The 18,210-nt window shown below is 53.7% G+C and overlaps 1 protein-coding gene across 2 annotated transcripts in view; it reads right to left on the bottom strand.

Moving 5' to 3' along the window:
• Window positions 1–18,210, bottom strand: part of TMEM132E (transmembrane protein 132E) — a 62,889-nt gene that overhangs the window by 3,551 nt on the left and 41,128 nt on the right. The window contains exons 2-9 of one of the 2 annotated variants that reach the window (XM_004385415.1): window positions 13,021–13,027; window positions 9,573–10,023; window positions 9,100–9,302; window positions 7,278–7,424; window positions 6,776–6,968; window positions 5,748–5,891; window positions 3,007–3,212; window positions 653–941 (exon numbers count right to left, since the gene is read on the bottom strand). In XM_004385415.1, coding sequence (XP_004385472.1) covers window positions 653–941; window positions 3,007–3,212; window positions 5,748–5,891; window positions 6,776–6,968; window positions 7,278–7,424; window positions 9,100–9,302; window positions 9,573–10,023; window positions 13,021–13,027 — 1,640 coding nt within the window. Of the gene's footprint in view, window positions 1–652; window positions 942–3,006; window positions 3,213–5,747; window positions 5,892–6,775; window positions 6,969–7,277; window positions 7,425–9,099; window positions 10,024–13,020; window positions 13,028–18,210 lie in introns of both variants that reach the window. The other variant, XM_012558135.1, reaches the window with a different exon arrangement.

The raw sequence follows: 18,210 nt of genomic DNA, 5'->3' as shown, positions 1-18,210 counted from the left end.
CTTGTAAAGGGCGCACCAATATTGACTCCTGCTGATGGTTGCCAGGTGGGACTGCAGGTCCAGTATTGCCAGATTGCTTGTTTATAAAACCAGAAATACAGATTTTTCAAAATAGGAAACCTCCCAGTTTTTCAATTTTTTTTTTTTTTTTAATTCGTTTACAAACAAACATGTCTCCGGGCAGATTCCAGCCCATAGGTCACTATTCGCAATCCCTTAGGCAGATAATTTCTGCCTGGATACCCAGTTGTCAGGGAAGAAGGTCAAAGTTGAGTTCCTCAATCCCAGAACTCCTCTTCCTGGCCTGTAGGCTTGCAGACCCCTCTCACCTGCACCCCCCTCCTCTATCCACACCTGTTCTCAGGGAGGGGTCTGCCTGAGTCACCCACACTAAGCGCTACAAGGCTGGTAACAGCGGATAAAGCTTTGAGTGAGAATCCTCATCAGAGCTGAGCAAAAGAAGCTTGACCTTTGATGGTGGAGTTTCCGGTGGAGGGGCAGGTGGGGCAGAAAGTATGTTTTGAGCAGGGTGGGGGTTGCTCCCAGAGGCTGAGGCTCTGGGACTCCATCACGGGAACACCTGCATTCTCTGCCCACAGGTCAAATGGCTCCTGGGCACTGCCCTTTGTGCTGGGGCAGAGCCCGTGCCTACCTTGAAGGGGGTGATGCCTGGCTCCAGGCCCGCCAGCGTGCTGCTGTCCACCATGTGTGCCACTCGGGGGTCGCCCACCCGCATGAAGTCGCTGACCAGGTCGGTGACCTCCACCAGCCAGTCTGGGCCCAGCATGGTGACCACCTGGTCTGTGCCCTCTGATGATGTGGTATGGAACTGGGTGAAGACCTGCAGCGTGGCGTGCTGGTACTGCAGGGTGCAGCCGCGGCTCACACTCTGCCGCCGCTCCTCCTCCTCCTCGTCCTCATCCTCGCTCTCCCGGGCTGATCTGGGGGGTCGGGGAGGCATGGGGTCAGGGCTGGCCAGGCTGGAGGACTTCTCACCCTGGCTGGGACCTGAATAAGCCACTCCTCTCACCCTGGCCCTGCTGGTTCCTCCCCAGCTCCCCATGGCTAGAAGCTCTGCAAACAGCAAGCCCCCTCCCTGGTTCTTTCCTCTGTCTCTAACAAGTTCGGAGCTAGGAGTCCCAGTCTTGACCTTCCCTGGTCCATCTCCTGCCTCTGCTGTGCCTAACCCAAGCCACAGAATAGCTGGCATCAAATACTAACAAGTACTGCCCTCTGCTTCAGCACTACATATGTGCCCGACCCTGTTCTAAAGCTCTGGACGGGAGGGAAGGTGATCCTTATTATCTAAGTGCCAGAAAGCTCAGCTGAATCAGGTCCTACAGTGTGTAGAAAGCAGAACTTGGAGGCACTGAACTTGGGTATTTATCTGTAGAGATTTCCAAGCAAAGTGTTGAAGATGTGGCCGAGTTTTTTCTTGCTGCTTATAGTAAAATGCAACAGGAAAGAGAGAAATTGAGGGGAGAACTATTTAGCAAAAAGGAACCAGGCCCTGATAATTTGGGAAATTCTCAGCCTATCCAGATTGCAAAAGATGCTAAAGTTAGGAGATTCACTGTTGGGACAGTGCTCTACAGAGAAAGACGAGGGTGTGGCTGGGCAACTTTTGTTTGTGTTTCGGAAGGATGAAAAGATCAGAATTTATTCACACAGAGGGCTCTTTTACTTAGGTTAACTAATTTAATTCTCACAACCACCCTATGAAGTGGGTGCTTCATGCCCATTTTATAGATGAGAAAATTGAGGCCCAGAGAGGCTATGTAAGTAGCCCAAGGTTATACAGCTAGTAAACACCAGTTAGGGTTAGAACCCAAGCTGTCTGGCTTCAGAGTCCACTACACCATCACTACTCAAAGCAATATCAGCATTACCTGGGAGCTGGCCAGAAATGCAGAATCACAGGCGCTGCCCCAGAGCTACTGAACCTGAACCCGCATTTTAAATAAGATTTCCAGGTGATTCCTGTGCACGTTAAAGTTTGAGAGGCTCTGGTCTACCCTACCTTGCTTTTCCAAATCTCTGCGGACTTGATCCCACCCCAAGTCTCACTTGGCCTCCTGTTTCTCTTACCACCTGCTTCTCTCTCCAGCCCCGCCCCCTCTGCTGTCAGCTGCCTGCTACTTTTCCTCTTCTTCCCTTCCCTGCTGGGCTGATCTCTCCAGCCGCTCCAAGTGGGTGAGTGGAGTGTAGTGAATACATTTATATGCCCCAGAGCTGGGCCTTTGGGTCTTGAGCTTGTACTCTGCAAGGAAGCCCAGGTGTGACTCACCGTGCTCCTGGGATTAAGTGCTCATGAGTGTACCCCTGGTGTGCCCAGGCTGGGCACATGGGTGTGGGTCTGTGTTGGTGCGTGTGTCCCATTTGTCTGACTGCTCTCTCCCCCTGCCTCCCCAGCCAACTCCTTTCTACTAGTCCTTTAAGATTTAAGGAGTCCCTGGGTTAACACACTCAGCTGCTAACCAAAAGGTTAGAGGTTCTGATCCTACCTAGAGGTACCTCGGAAGAAAGTCCTGGCAATCTGCGTCCAGAAAATCAGCCATTGAAAACTCCATGGGGCACAGTTCTATTCTGACATACATACATGGGGTCACTATGAGCTGGAGGTGACTCGATGGCTGCTGGGTTTTTTGTTTATGACTTTGCTCAGGAGTAACTGCTTCTAGGAAGCCTGCCTTGACTAAGAGGAAGGGGTGGTCCTCTCCTTTGTGCCTTTTGATTCCCTGAACACGGAGCTCCCTGAGTCCCACTCTGTAGCATGTACATGACTGCCTTCCCTGCTGGACCAAGAGCTTGGCTGGGTCAGGCACTGGCCACACTCGCCTCCATGTCTTAAGCACCCACCAGTGCCCAGCACACAGTTTGTTGATTGCATAACTGACCTGCTGACTGTGTATACGTAGGGCCTTATGCACACATGCAGATTAGACAGTGCTGAGGCTGTGTCCACCCATGAGTATCCCGTGTCCCCCGAGTGTGGAGGGGCTGTACCTCCGGTCGGGGAGGATAGGTACCCTCCAGCCCTTCACTTGGCTGAGGCGGGCGTCTGAGAGCTCGATATGAAGGGGCAGCTTGGGAACCCAGACCGTCATCTCCAGGGGCGCGTGGAGGACATCGTAACGGAAGGTGACCCTGGCGTTCATGGACCCTCTAGACTCCTTTCCGCTCACAAACACGTAGTCGCAGCTGCTGGACACCTGGGGAAGGGGAGGAACACTGGGCATGTCTTGCCCCAGGGGTTTTCCTGTGGGCAGTGCAGGGGACTTCAGTCTAACAAGCAGAGCCAGAGGGAAGCGAAGGCCAGGGCCCCTGATTCCTCTGGGAGGCATCGGCTTCAGTGTGTTCCGGATTCCACTCCACCTCTCCAGACAATCTCTCAGTGGCCACTGGGGGGGTGGGGTGGTGGTGGTGGTGGTGGTGGTGGTGTTTGTTTCCTGGCACAGAGCCAATATGCAAATGTTTTTTACCCGAGGTTGCTTCTGACCTGCCACACCACACCTTGGAGGGGGCCTTTCAGGGCGGCTCCCCCTCCAGGTGTCCCAGGTAAAGTCCTCTGCAGCACAGACGAGCAGCCTGCCCTGAGCAGGCTGGACTGGGCAGGGAGAAGGTGGAGGTGGGGGGATGGAGGTGAGGGGCAGGGGTGTGGCTCCTCCACGGCCCCTCGGGCAGGGCTGCCCCAGGACAACACGCGGCTGGTTAATTACAGGTAAGGGGGTGGCTCTAGCCAAGTGTGAGGTGATGGGCAGGGGAGAGGAAAAATCAAGGCCAGACAACCCCAAGCACAGATACCTGGATGGCTGCCACCAATGGGCGTGGCTTTTGCATGCCCACGTGGATACCAACTTGCCTTCCTGCAGGTCCCCTGGACCGGCACATGCCTCTGAACACATCTTGGTGGACATCTGCACCCACTCACTGGGTGTCACTGCCAGCACTTGAGGGCAAGTGGAGATGGGTGTACCTGTCAGGTGTGCCCACGCGCACACCTGGCACACCCTGGAATGAATCGTGGGCACATGCATTTAGGTGCTTCTGCTGGTACATGCCCATGTGCACACACGTGAGGCCCTTGTGTTTGGGGGAGGGTCTGTCATGCAGCCTAAGGGCTGATGACATGCCGACGGTTCGGTTCTGGGTGCGGGGAGGGTGCTGGGACACTGGCTCATCCATGGAGATGAGCCCTGGCCCGCCCCACACCCCTGCCAGACCCCTTAATTATCTCAGAGGGTGGATGAAGGGAAGTGAGGACAACGTCCCTGCCAGAAATGCTCATTTCCCGCTTCAGAAGGCAGACAATTCCATCTGAAGGCTGGCACATTCCATTTAGAATGTTGGAAAACTCCATAAAGCATCGGAGTATATTTCACTGAGAATGGTAACAAATTCCATTTAGAATCTCCACTAATTCCCTTTGGTATCTGAGCCATCATGACTTTGGTCTGGCCTGCTCTGGGGCTGGGGCAGGGAGGGGAGATGGGATGACAGAGGAAGGGGCTGCTTGCGGCAGGGGGAAGCCCCAGGATCGAGGCCTGGCTCCTGCTCTGAAGGAGGTGATGGGGTGTGTACACAGCCATCTTCAGCCTCACTTGTAAGATACTGTTTCTGTGTTAGGAATGGGTGAGGTGACCCTGTGCTTCCCAGACCCAGAGGGGTCCAGAGGCTTAGTGTGGAGAGAATGAGCCCAATGTGAGGGAGCCCAATGAACAGGAGGCAGAAGGACACGCACACCCACCTCCTCCTGCTCTCCTGCAGCTGAATGATTTACAGGAACAGGAAACAGATCCCCTTGTCCGATTGTTTGGGGCCTGCTGGAGGCTGGCATGGCAAATGACTTGCCCACACTACAGGTGCCAGGGCTGGACATCCTTATGTTGCTGCCCATTTCACTGTCTACTGCCCCTATCTCACCTCTGACCACCGTCCAAAGCCAGACGGATGGATGTGGAGGATTCACGGTGGGTCCCTGGCGAGGAGCTCAGGGGGGATTCATGGCTGGGAGGAGCTTCAGGAGTTGGAGGAGCTGGGGTGTGGCCTTCCTTAGACAACCTCCACTCCTGGCTTAACTCACATGTTTTCTGAGGCTTCCTTCCTCAGGTTGATCTCCATTGGGTCACTAGCCCCATGGGTTCAGAGCATGTCTTTGAGGGGCCCACGCACCTCATCTGTCCCCTGTTGCCTTGTCCAGAGTCTCTCACACAGCAGGTGCTCAATAATCACTTGCTGGATTGAGTTCTGGCATCCCTGGGTGGTGCAAATGGTTAACGTGCTCATTGCTAACTGAATGGTTGGTGCTTCCCAGAGATACCTCAGAAGAAAGGCCTGGCAGTCTACTTCTGAAAAATCAGCCATTGAATACCCACGGAGCACAGTTCTACTCTGACACATATGGGGTTGTCACAAGTCGGAATCAACTCTATGGCAACTGGTAATTGATGGATTGAGTTCAAGTTGTCTACACTGTCTTCCCCCTTCTGGTCTGCCAAACAGTCTCTCCCACAGTCCTACAGGAAGACCTCCAGGACTGGCAGGAGCAGTACCCAGGGCTTTCCCTCCCCCCACTCAAGCTGGACATGGGATGCCCACAGCTTTTCTCCCCCATCTTGCCCCATCCCCCTCCTCCTGCCTACCATGGGGACCTGCCTGGAATGTGAATTCCCCTCTGGTCTGGGGTTCCACGCCCCCTGGAGGTCTGAGTCCTCCTTCCCCAAGGGCACCACCTCCAGGAAGCCCACCTTGATGATGTCTTCATTGTCAGACTTGCATTCCACTAGGGCAGAGACATCCAGGACGAGACCGGTCACCTCAATGGCTATGACCTTGACAGGGATGGCTACCGTCCGGCCTGTCAGGATGGCTGTGTTGATGATCTCCGTGTCCTGTGGGAAGGAGGGAGCGTGGGGCTTTGCTAAGCGAGGTGCTCACAGTCCTCTGTGCTCCTGGAACATGGCTGGCCAAGGCCCTGGCTCTGGGCTGTCCCCCTTCTCAGATGCATGTCCTTCCCACGAGTTCCCTCACACACATGCACAGGGACACCTGCTCACTCAGCTCCTGCTCAGATGGTCTGCTCACTGGACTCCTGAGCAGCTTTCAGGGGCCACTCACCACCACCACTCTGCTGCCAATCCTTCCCCGGCCCTACCATCCTCTCTCAGAAATCTGCCATGCTCCTCAGGACTCACATAGCAACATCCAACATGTTCCCCTGGCCATTCACAGTGCCCCGGGCTGGTCCCATGTTCGCTTGGCCATTCACGGAGCACCGGGCTGTTCCCACATTCGCCTGGCCATTCACGGTGCCCCCAGGGCTGGCCCCACACAACAGCTCCAGCCTTACCACCCCACCGCACTCTCCTAAACCCCACTGCTCCTTTGAACAAACAGGTCATATTCCCACACCACACTTTTGCCCATGTGATCCCTCTGCCTGGGCACCCGCCTCATCTTCTCCGACTGTGCAAGCCCTTCTTCCCACTTGACCTTCAAGGCTCAGCTGCAGGCCACCTCCTCCAAGAACCTTCCCTCAGTGGCCCCCTGTGGCGACTTCTCCCACCTCTGCAGCCCGCAGCATCTGCTGTCCTTCCCCCATCAGGCACCGAGCGCCACCTGCCTCCTGTGAGGGCACGTCTGGTGCCGGAGGCAGTCACACACTCGGGCGCCTGCTCACACGCACATGTATCAATCTACACATGCATGAGCACACATGCATGCATGTGCACGCGTGGACACATCTGCCCGCTGACCCAGTGCCCCACCCACTCACCATGGCCAGGGGCAGGATGGCTTGCACGTCCCTCTGGATGACCGTCAGCTCAGTGACTGCCCGCTCCAGATCAGGCATGGCGCCATGGCCACGGTAGTCGATGTGCCACATGATTCTCCGCTTGACCGACTGGCTGGTGAAGTTCTCCATCTCAAAGTCCAGCTGCAGGATCTCCAGGGGCCCCTGGCCCTCCCTGCCGGGGGTGCAGAACGAAGGAGAGCCGAGAATGAAGGGCTAGGAGCAACCCAGGAGCTCCCAATCCCCTGGGCGGGGGGACCCCACCACAGCTCAGCAGCCTGCCTGGCTGGGTTCCTCTGAGGCCTTCTCTAGCCCACATGAGGTGCCCCATCCTCAGGACCACTCCTAGAGGCCTGGACTCCTGAGTCCCCATAAACCAAGTTCCAGCCCTTCTGCAAGTCCCAGCCTCCTCCACGAAGAACCTCCACCTCTCCCAGGTGCCTGCCCTGCAAAGAGGTGGGTGGAGGCACCATCCCAGGCTCACCTGGGAGGCAGGGGTGTGCCCTGAGCCCAGGCCACGTCCACGGTGGCTGTGGAGTGCTTCGCCCCAGTCAGCAGCTCTGAGGTCACATGCCACTGGCCACTCCGTGACTTGGTGCCTAGAAGGGTCACGCCCTTCTTGGCCTTCACCCTGGGGTCAAAGGGGGAGGAAGAAGAGGTAGAGGGTCAGGGTAGGGCCTGCCTGGCCACCAGCCCTAGGCTCGGCTTGGGTATAGTTCTAGACTCAATGTGAGTTGAATCTGGGGAATCCAGCATCATGTAGCTGAAGCCTCTGATCCTTAGTGGGAACTGCAGTCATTTCTACCATATTCCTGACAAGTCTTTGACTAACTTCTACTTGTATACCTTAGTGACAGGTAACTCACTGCTTGTGCACACATCCTGTTCCATTTCCAGAAAGCCCTTAATGGGCAGACACCTCTTTCCTGTATTTAGCTGAAATATAACAGCCATAGGTCTGCTGGGGCAAGAGAAAACTCACTCATTCAACTCCATTTTAATTGTGACAGCTTTTCAGATCGCTGGAGAGGGGAGCAGTTACTCTAGGAGCCTTCTCTTTTCCAGGCCTAAAGTCTCCCGTTCTTCCAACTGTTGCTTTTTGCCGTGGTTTCAAGTCACCTTATATCCTGGTCGGCCTCCCCTGGACACTTTGAACATATTAGGTGTAGTGTACTATACTAAATGCAACATTTCAGCTGTGCTCTAATTAACACTGATTAAAGGGGTGATGAAGGAGCCCTGGTGGTGCAGTGGTTAAGTGCTCGGCTGCTAACCGAAAGGTTGGCAGTTTAAACCCACCAGCTGCTCTTCGGGAGAAAGATGTGGCAGTCTGCTTCCATAAAGGTTACAGCTTTGGAAACCCTATGGGTCAGTTCTACTCTGTCCTACAGGGTCACTATGAGTCGGAACTGACTTGATGGTAACGGGGTTTTTGGGAAAGCAAAGTGAATTATCACCTCCTCAATTCTATATGCTCCACTCCTATTAATGCAGCCCAAGATCTCTGATGACTGATTTAACTCATATTCACATTCAACCGTCAATCATTGAATCAGGTATGACCCTTTCCAGGAATATTCGGAGTTTAAGGTGGAACACTCAGGAGAGAGGACAATACTTACTCAGAAAAGTTGGGGGCTAATGGCAATGTTGAAGGTCCCATGCATAGTGCTTGGGGGGCGAGGCATTTTGGTGGAGCCTCTTCTGTGTCCCCAGAATCACTCAATATAGCTCAAACCACGGGTTTCTACTATGAGACATTATTATGTTTTGTAGGGATATGATATGAGTTAAGGTATTTCTGAATTCAAGAACTGTATCCTGCTGAAAGCATAGAAAGAAAAATTGAAAAAATTTCTCCCAGCTCCAGGATTTGGGGCAAATATCCCAACACATGCACATATTCCTGCTCATCTTCTGGCTCCCAGCCACGGGGTTTCTCTCTGATCTCCATTTCTCTTCTTTGGCCTCAGACTCCTCATCTGTAAAATGGGAGCACTGCACTGGCTGATGGCTAAGGGCCCTTCCCAGCCCCAATTCTATCATTCTAGACGTCCATGCTTGTGAATACTGACATGCCCCCCTTTACCATGATGCCAAATCTGCGAGGTATGAAGGTAGGTGCAGGAATTTTTGTTCCCATTATACAGATAAGCATGCTGAACACTGAGGTTCATATAAGTGAAGTGTCTTCCTCAGGTTGCTCAAGTGCTAAATGGAAGAGCTGGGATTAGAATGCTGGACAGGCAGGTGTGAGAGGCCCCCTACAAGGAGTCAGGTGTGCATTTGATCTAGAGCCGCCCTACCTGAGTGTGAAATGCTCCACGCTGGGGCTGGAGGGAGAGGAGGAGTTGGGGGCCAGGTAGAGGAAGATGCTGAGGACTTCCCCGGGCTTGAGGGGCCGGTCTGGCAGGCGGATCATCAGGTTGCTGTCCAGCCGGTGCTCCTGCAGGGTCCTTCTGGGGGGCGGGCGGAACAGGCTGATGCTTCCGATGCGCAGCAGGGGGTGCTGGGTGGGGCTCTCAGCCCGGGCCCCTGCCCCGGGCCCAGCTCCCCGGCGGGTGCCCCCGCAGCCCCCAGATGCATCTGGGGCGTGGAGAGTGTAATACAACTCAGCCTGCTGGCTCTCCCCTGCTACCTCGGGTTCCAGCCCGTCGGGAGATTTTCTGCGGGCGGTGGGCGGTGAGGCTGGGGCGGGGGGCCCAAACCAGGCCAGGGGTAGGTCGGCCCGCACTAGACAGGTGGCCAGCCCCCCGCTGAGGCGACAGGAGCTCTTGACTTCCCGGGCATCCCGGAAGGCGTGCAGACGGACACAGGGTAGCCGCTCGGTGACGCCAAAGTCATCCCAGTCCCGGCCGGCCACGTAGAAAAGCACCTGGGCCACAGGCTGCGAGGCAGGCACACGGGCACGGACGATGAACGCCCGCACCTTCCAGTTGACCGTCAGGCGCTCGGGGATGTCCAAGGTGCTGGATGGCTGCAGGAGCTCCCGGGCCACCACCTGGCTGGTGCTGAAGGGCCCCAGGGAGACATTGAGGATGGGCAGCTCCTTGGTCTGGAACACCACGAAGGGCTCAGAGCGCTGCAGGGAGCCGTTGGCAACCGGGGTTGGCGGAGGCCTCGCCTCCCGAAGGAAGAAGGCCAGCCTTGTGTGTGACAGGCGGTAGCTGACTGGCAGCACTGGGGTGGCCTGTGGCCCTGGCGGGCTGGGGCTGGCGGGATGGGAGCGGCTGGATGCTGGGGACAGAGCAAAGAGGCCCAGAGTGGTCAGAAGAGGCCCACGTGTGGACCCCACGGCATGCCAGCCTCCGTCCCTCCCACCTTCACGCAGGACAGTCTCCGCCAAGCTGGGCCAAGACACCAGCTCCCCGTACCCGAGCGGGCCCTGAAGCCAGGCAGCCTGGGCTGCCAGCCTGGCCGCCCTGTTGGCTGGGTTGTTAACTACCTTCACTGCTGCTTCCTTTCTCTCTGAAATTGGAGTAAAGCTTACCCAATTGCAAAGCATTGTGAGGCTTTCATGAGGTGCTATTCCCCGGGTTTCTCATCTATAAAATGAGTATGAAAATCCTTGCTAGCTCAAAGTGCCGTTGTGAGGATGGCATAGAGTAGATTGCAGAGTGCTGAGAGCAGAGTGGGGCCCGGTGTGGCCCCAAGGAAGTGCTGCCTTTCACTATGAAGCCCGTGTGCCATGCCCTGTGCTTGGCACCATCAGTGTATTTCATCTTCAGAGCTATCCTCTGAGGTAGGTATGACCACGATCTCTACCTATTCAGCCAGTATTCTGCCCAGAACTTCTATTGTTTGAGTGCCCATTCTTACATCTCACAGAAAAAGGAACTAAGGTTCAGGAAGCTGAAGTGACACATGGGAGGAAGGGGCCAGGGGCAGGATTCGAACCTGGGATGTTTTGACAGACTGGAGCTCTTTATTCCTGCACCAGCTGGCTCTGGAGGTTGCAGGGCCCCAGGGAATCCCAGCTTTCCCCCTACTCCCTCTTCCCACACACAATATAAACACGGAGATCTCAGTCTCCCAAAGCAAACGTGGGCCTCCTACTTAACTTTTCCCTCCCCTCAATTGCCTGTCCCCACCCATCCCGGAAGCTGCTAGCAATTCCACCTCCTGACTCTCCAATATGCCCTAGGCTGTACCCTCTCCTCCATCCCCAGGCCCCTGCCCCAGATCTGACTTCACTCCCGTTGCTGTGGCAATGTAACACCTCCTAACTGGGTTCCCCCTTCTCCGCCTCACCCACTTCTCTCGTATCCCCTTCCCCCACACAGCTGTCTTTTTCTTTTAGACACTCACAGCTTAAAACCTGTTGGATACTTCCAAGGAACGGGAAGAATACAAGATGTAGGTTTGAGGTCTGAGATACGGTTCAGGATCTTCCCATGGGCTCCCTGAGTCATGTGCCTCACCTTTAAAATTGGGGGAATACTAAGGCTGGTCTTGCAGAATGTTTTGTTATTTGAATGAGGAAACACTTGATAAATTGTGCGACCCAATGCACATGTGTATGAGTATTATTAAAGAAGCTTTCCCTCTGCTTACAAACCAAACCCACCCTCACCTGGGCTGAGCATGGCATTCAAATCCTCTACAAGGTGGCTCCGGGTTCCCCTCTCCCCAGGACTCCTTCCCCAGCCCCAGCTTCCGTCCTAACCGGATAACTTGCTGTATTAGCACTCCCTGATGCTGGGGGATCTCCCTCCTTTGCTCATGCAGTGCCCTCTACATCAAATGCCCTCCTTCCCCATCTCCACACATCCAAATCTGAACCTTCCAGGCCCAGCTTGAATGCCACTTCTTCCATGAAGCCCTCCAAGATAGAGGAATTTCCACAGAGCTTTGTCTTCCTTTGATGGGATTTCCCCCGTTCTGCCTTGTGTGGGAGTTAGGTATCTAGAGGGCTTGCATGTAGCCAGTGTGATCTACATGGCTAATCTACACTGAGTGATTCCACCGAGAGCTGGGTCCTGAGGCGGTGACTCCTAGTCGGCACTATGATGGTTGGTGGCGCAATGGTTAAGCACTCGGCTGTTAACCAAAAAGTCGACAGAACAACCCCACCTAGCTGTACTGTGGGAGAAAAGATATGGCGATCTGCTCCCATACACATTATAGCCTAGGAAACCCTATAGGGCAGTTCTACTCTGTCCTATAAGGCCACCATGAGTCGTAACCAACTTGACAGCATACAGCAACATTAAACCTTGACAGCTGCACAAACATTCATATCCAATTCCTCCTAAATGCAATGAATTAAAAATTCCTTACTCTTAAGGCTCCAGTGTCTATTTCATATATATTTTAATCTCCTCATTTGAAAAATGAAGAAATGGACCAGTTGTTGTGAGAGGGGTGGCACTTGGTCTCATTGCTCCTCCTTTAGGTTCCTCCTGAGCCCTTAGGACCAACTGGGGAAACCGCCAGGCCTCGGTCCTCTGGGTCTCTATGTTAACCCACCACAGTGCCCACCTCTGGCAGCTGCCTGCCCTCCCCGTCATTCCTAGGAGAACTCAGTTCCCAGTCCACCCTTCCCCACTAGATGCTCTGATTCCTGCAAGAAATGCCAGTTGGTGATGATGGGGTTGAGGTGGGCAGCAGAGTCTAAGATGAGATCAGGAAGATATTTGCAGAGATGGAGAGAGCCTTCCTGACTGGTGCCTGGAGCTCCTGCCCCACAGTGACTGCTGGAGTCCCTGCTGCCTGGGGGGAGGCGGGCCCCCAGGTGTGCATGTGGGAGTCCAGGGTAACAGCCTGAGCCTTGGCCCACAGTAGCCACCAACTGCTTTGGAAGAAACACTGGGAATCAGGCAAAAAGACAGACGGTTAGGAGGACCCAAGTTCAAGGTTCTCTCTCTGCCCCAGACTCACTGGGTAAGTTGCTTCCCATTTGTGGGCCTGTAAAGGTGAGGTGGTGACATCAGCCCTTCTCACCTCACAAGGATGCTGACAGCTGCTCAAAGACCAGGGGGTAGGATGTGTTCTGTAAGCGCAGAGAGGCCCAGAAGGGCACTGCTGTGCGAGGTGTGGATGTCCAGGGCTGTGAGTCCTGGGGTGGAGATGGGGAGGGGCCACCATGTCTCTCTGGGGAGGAAGAAGGGCAGCTGTGGTCAGTGAACTGTAAGAGCTCACCATCCAGGCTCAGGATGGAGAGGGTAGGGGGATGTGGAAGGTCAGAACCACTGACCCTGCTCTGGCTTATCCGACCCCAGGGGAGCCCAGAGGCTGATAAGTCGCACTTAGTTCCTTTTGCCCTCTCTCACCATCCCATCCTCATGCTGACCATCTGGACCTCTTCGAGGCACAGTGGGCAGAGGCCACCAGATGGGCCCTGGATTCAGAGGGGCATAAAGGAAGGGATTAGAGAAACATGTTTGCATCCACCCTCTGCCCTGGGGTAGGGAGCTGGTCAGGCAAAACCAAGATGCTGGATCATTTGAACCATCTTTGCTGTTCCCTGAATATGCCAAGAAAATAATGTTCCTGCCACAGGGCCTTTGCATTCGTGGTCTTCTCTGCCTGGAACTTTCTCCCCTTGACATTCAGGTGGTTCTCTCTCTGTGTCTCTCTCTCTTTCCAGTCTTTGCTTAGAGACGCCTGCCATAATCATCCTATCTAGAATAACACCTCCCTCTTACCATCTGCCCTTGATCTCTCTCTATCCCCTTTCCTGTTTTATTTTCCTCATAGCACTCATCATCAACTAACTTTATATTACAGGCACGTGTTTGTTGTTCCTGCCAATGAGAATTTAAGCTCTGTGGGGCAGTGACATCACTTTGCTGCTTGCTATACTCCTAGTGCTTAGAACATGGCCGGGTACATAGTAGGCCCTCAGTAAACCTTTACTGAAGAATGAAATGATCTGAATGAGCTGCCCAACACTGATGGGATGCCATGGGAGTAATGAGTTCCTTGTCAATGAGGCATCCAAGAGGAGACTGGATAGCCACTGGGGAGATTGGGCATCTAGGCACTGGGCTAGGGGCTCTTAACCCTTCTCAGCAACACTGCAGATAAGAAAACAGAGTTTCTGAAAGGGGAAGTAACTCATCTTAAGAAAGAGGGATGCATTTGGGGCGGGGTAGGGGGGAAGAAAAGATGATATCAGAATACTACAATTTTCATATTTATGTCAGTATGACACACAGCACCTCCTCCCACCATTGTGAATTGTTCTCTCCTTCTAGGGCCCTGAGGTCTCCTCTGTAGGGGTTCAGGGTGAGGTCCCTGAGACACTAGCACCAATCTCTGCCCTCCCAATCACTTGTTCTGGGGCCTAAAGGAAGTTGCTTGGCTCTCTGGGCCTTAGTTTCCCCAGGGAGGTCGGGGAGGCCCTAGAAGCAGTCTAGAGTAGCTGGAGAGAGGGGAGGGGAGGCTGGTGGCATTGGCAAACTGGTCAACTTTTCAGAGACACTTTGTGTGAGAATGTGTGTGCTTGTGTGTTAGATGTGTATGTGCACACGTGTGTGTGTGCTAATATGCACACTGGCCTGTGCCGTGTCCCAGAGCTCTGAGCTCCAGATGTCATGGAGCAGTGGCATGTGGGATGGACACCGGTAGGAAAGGCTGCTGGAACTGGGGGATCAACACAGAGACCGAGGGCAGGCCAGGTCCAGAGGGCAGAGGGGCTGCAAAGGTCGGACTGCAGGGACGTGACAGCCGGGACCTGCGCTGCCTTGGACACACTCAACACCAAGAGGTGGTGCTCATCCCTTCCAGACTGACCCAGGAGTGTACACACATGCACACGTGCATGAGCGCACACGTGCATACACACACCCCTACACATTCACTCACGCTCACACACGGGCTGGCACCCTAAGACCACATACCAGGCTGCCATACCTATTCCATGGCCTTGGTTCCAAACCCTGGTCCCACCCTGCTGTCTCATCCTGCTCCACTCTGTCCCCAGACTCCAGGCTCCCAGCCTCCCACGCTTCTGTTTAACCCCAGCACGCCCCGCGGAGCTGGCTCTTAGTACTGGCTTCCCGTCAGCAGCCCGAGGCCTCCCGTGGGCAGCAGCCTGACTTCCCACGGCTGCAGAACCCCAGGCCTCAGGAATCACAGTTCTCATTTGGGTTCAGCCCCGGGATCCTCTCCCTTGGTGCTGTCTCCTGGAAAGGACTTCTCCAGGCCTTCGCCAGCTCATGATAGAGACTGGCTATTTCTGCCCCTCCCGGCCTGCTTCTCCAAAGAGCTCTGGTGACACAGTGGTGAAGTGCCCAGCTGCTAACCAAAAGGCTTGATAGTTTGAACCCACTAGCCGCTCTGGAGAAAGATGCAGCAGTCTGCTTCTGTAAAGATTACAGCCTTGGAAACCCTGTGGGGCAGTTCTGCTCTGTGCCATAGGGTCTCTATGAGTCAGAATTGACTCGATGGCAGCAAATATTTGCCTGTTTCCCCAGGAAGACCTGATGACACCAGACGGGTGGGGGGCAGGGATGGGAGGACAGGCTGGGCTCATTCAGCTTCTGTTCATGGGGATACTAATGGGGACCTTCTCACCCCTCAGCCAGGCTGTGCCTAGCATCGGAGCCTTCCTGACTGAACTGAGCATGCAACTTCCTCCCCACAACCCCAACTCCAGGAGGGCACAACCAAGGACAGGGTGTCCGGATGCAGCACAATTCACCTCCCATCGCCTCAAATGCCCAGCCCCCAGTGACCTACGGGAGCACTGTCCTAGGGGCCACTTCAGGGCCCTGCTTGGCTTGGGGACAGGCAACCTTCACCCCTCCCCCTTCTTGCCCCTGAAATTGAGACTAAGGTGTGAACGGAGGCTTCACAGGGCACTGCAGTAGACATCAGATACACCAGGGCCCAGAGAAGGCTTGCACGTGGGGTGAACGTGAGGGATCACCTCCTCCCTGAAGCCCTCCTGACATCTTTCACTGTCACCACCCTAGGCAGACTCTCTCTCCCTGCTGTGGTCAGAAGCTTGGCCCTGGGTGAGTGTGAGATGCAAACTATCGACCGGCTGCCTCATTAGTCACTTCTTGGAATGCTCCCTGGGGCCCCAGGATGCTAGCCCAAGTGCCCCTTCACCCGTGCAGAGCCGCTCAAGCCACCTCCAACAGGATGACAGACATGCTTATATGTTTGCCCCTTCAACTGGACCAAGAAGGGCGCACACGGGGGCTGAACTGGCTTTGCATAGTACAAGGCGCGGCACACAGTAGATGCTTAATATATGTCAGTTCTACTCCTTATGAGGCTGGAGGCACCGCCTCAAGGCCTTGAGACCCACCCCTAGTGGCTGGACAAAGCCCCCTTCCCCTCCTTTCATCTCAGGCTGGCCCTAGGTGTCTTGAGGCACAGTAGGGGCCCTCTGGCCACCCCTAGACGACCTCCCCACCTCTCCTCAGGGGCAGAGGGCAGCCCCCTGCCCTTATTTAATACATAAATGAATCCACTTGGAGCTAGGCTGGGGTGCAGGTGACTCTGGCTATCTCCCTGCGTCTAATCAAGATCAGATGCTTCCCGCTTCTACCTCTAATTGTCCCCAAATTAAAACTAATCACTTGGAAATCAGAAAAAAAAAACTGTCATTAGCTTTGGTGAGTTTGAGGGCTGAGGGGCACAGCAGGGCATGCCAGCAGGGGCTCCAGGCAGGCTGGGCTGCAGTGGGAGAGGGCTTGGCCAGCTCACCTCTCCCTATGTATGTGTGACACTAGATGTCAGTGCCTGGGGACCCTCCAGCACAGTGCTCCTGAACGTGCCTGAATATAATTATCAGTTGGAGCAAACAAAACAACAGTAGCAAACAGATTCGAGGGCCCGACCCAGGCTTATACAATCAGAATTTCCAGGGGAGGGAACTTGAAAATTGTCTGTTTATCCAGCATTCCAGGTGTTGTCATCACAGAAGTCTGGAAAATACAGCCCTAAGCAGGAAGGACTGGGAGATGTTGAAGGGGTTGTGATCCACATGGTACAACGTCAGGGACACTGATGGTTAATGGTGGCAAGTACCTAGAGCTTAGAACACCGTCCAGCACCTTGTCGTTGTTGGCTGCTGTTGAGTCAGCTCTGACTCATGGCGACCTCAAGGGCAACAGAACTAAATGCTGCCCTGTCCCATGCCATCATCCTGATCGCTGGTATGCTTGAATCCATTGCTCTCTTCCAACCTGGGGAGCTCATCTTCCAGCACTAGCTCAGACAACGTTCTTTTTTTTTTTTTGTATTAGTTTCCTAGGGATGCCATATCAAAATACCACAAGTGTGTATCTTACAAGAACAGAAATCTATTGTCTCACAGTTTTAGGGGCTGGAAGTCCTAGGTTAGGGTATCAGTAGGGCCATGCTCTCTCTGAAGGCTCTAGAGGAAAATCCTTTCGTGTTTCTCCAGCTTCTGGTAGCCCCAGCTGTTTGCTGGCTTGTAGATACTTCTTCACATGGCATCCTTCCTTCTGTGTCTCTCTTTGTCTGCTCTTTTCTTATATAAATCCATTGCCATTGAGTTGATTCCGACTCATAGCGACCCTATACGACAGAGTAGAACTGCCCTGTAGGGTTTCCAAGAGGCTGTTGGTGGATTTGAACTACTGACCTTTTGGTTAGCAGCCGAGCTCTTAACCACTGTGCCACCAGGGCTCCCTCCTTTTATAATGACAGCACATATATTGAATTAGGATCCAGCCTACTTGGGTATGACCTGATGTAAAATTAACTGATAACATCTTCTAAGATCCTATTTCCAAACATGGTCACAGTCACAGGTATAGGATACATCTTTTTGGGGGATACAATTCAACCATAACATTTGATGCAAAGAGAATGGAGGTTTAGAGAACTTGGATAACCTCAGCAGTCTTTCAACAAGGTGGAAATTTGAACTTTTCTGTTGAGTGCTATCAGGTTGAGGAACATCTAAAAAGTCTGAAACATTCGCAGTGAGAAACAATCTGTAAGTCTTATGTCTGCGGGATTGGAGTGATGTGAGACAAATAATGAGGAAGTTGTTATTGCTAGTTGCCATCTAGTTGATTCCAACTCACGGCAACCCCATGTGTGCAGAGTAGAACTGCTCCATAGGGTTTTCAAGGCTGTGACCTTTCAATACAGATCACCAGGCCTGTCTTCTGGGGTGCCTCTTGGTGGGTTTGAACGGTCAAACTTTCAGCTCGTAGTTGAGTGATTAACTATTTGCACCACCCAGAAAACCTAACGAGGCAGAGGTCACTGTATTTTTGTCATCGGTTAATGGTTAAGGACTATATAAAAGGGACACATATACTAGGAGCCCTAATACATGGCATAAAAAGTACACAAACCATAACTAACAATGCACAAACACTAGAAGAGAAACGAAATAACTGGGAGCTCCTAAAAATCAAACACTTATGCTCATCAAAAGACTTCACCAAAAGAGTCAAAAGACAACCTACAGACTGGGAAAA

The sequence above is a fragment of the Trichechus manatus genome, unplaced genomic scaffold (assembly GCF_000243295.1).
Source record: "Trichechus manatus latirostris isolate Lorelei unplaced genomic scaffold, TriManLat1.0 scaffold00138, whole genome shotgun sequence".
NCBI classification, from domain to species: domain Eukaryota; kingdom Metazoa; phylum Chordata; class Mammalia; order Sirenia; family Trichechidae; genus Trichechus; species Trichechus manatus.
The sequence above is the reverse complement of the archived record's forward strand: the minus strand, read 5'-3'. Positions and strand labels throughout refer to the sequence as shown.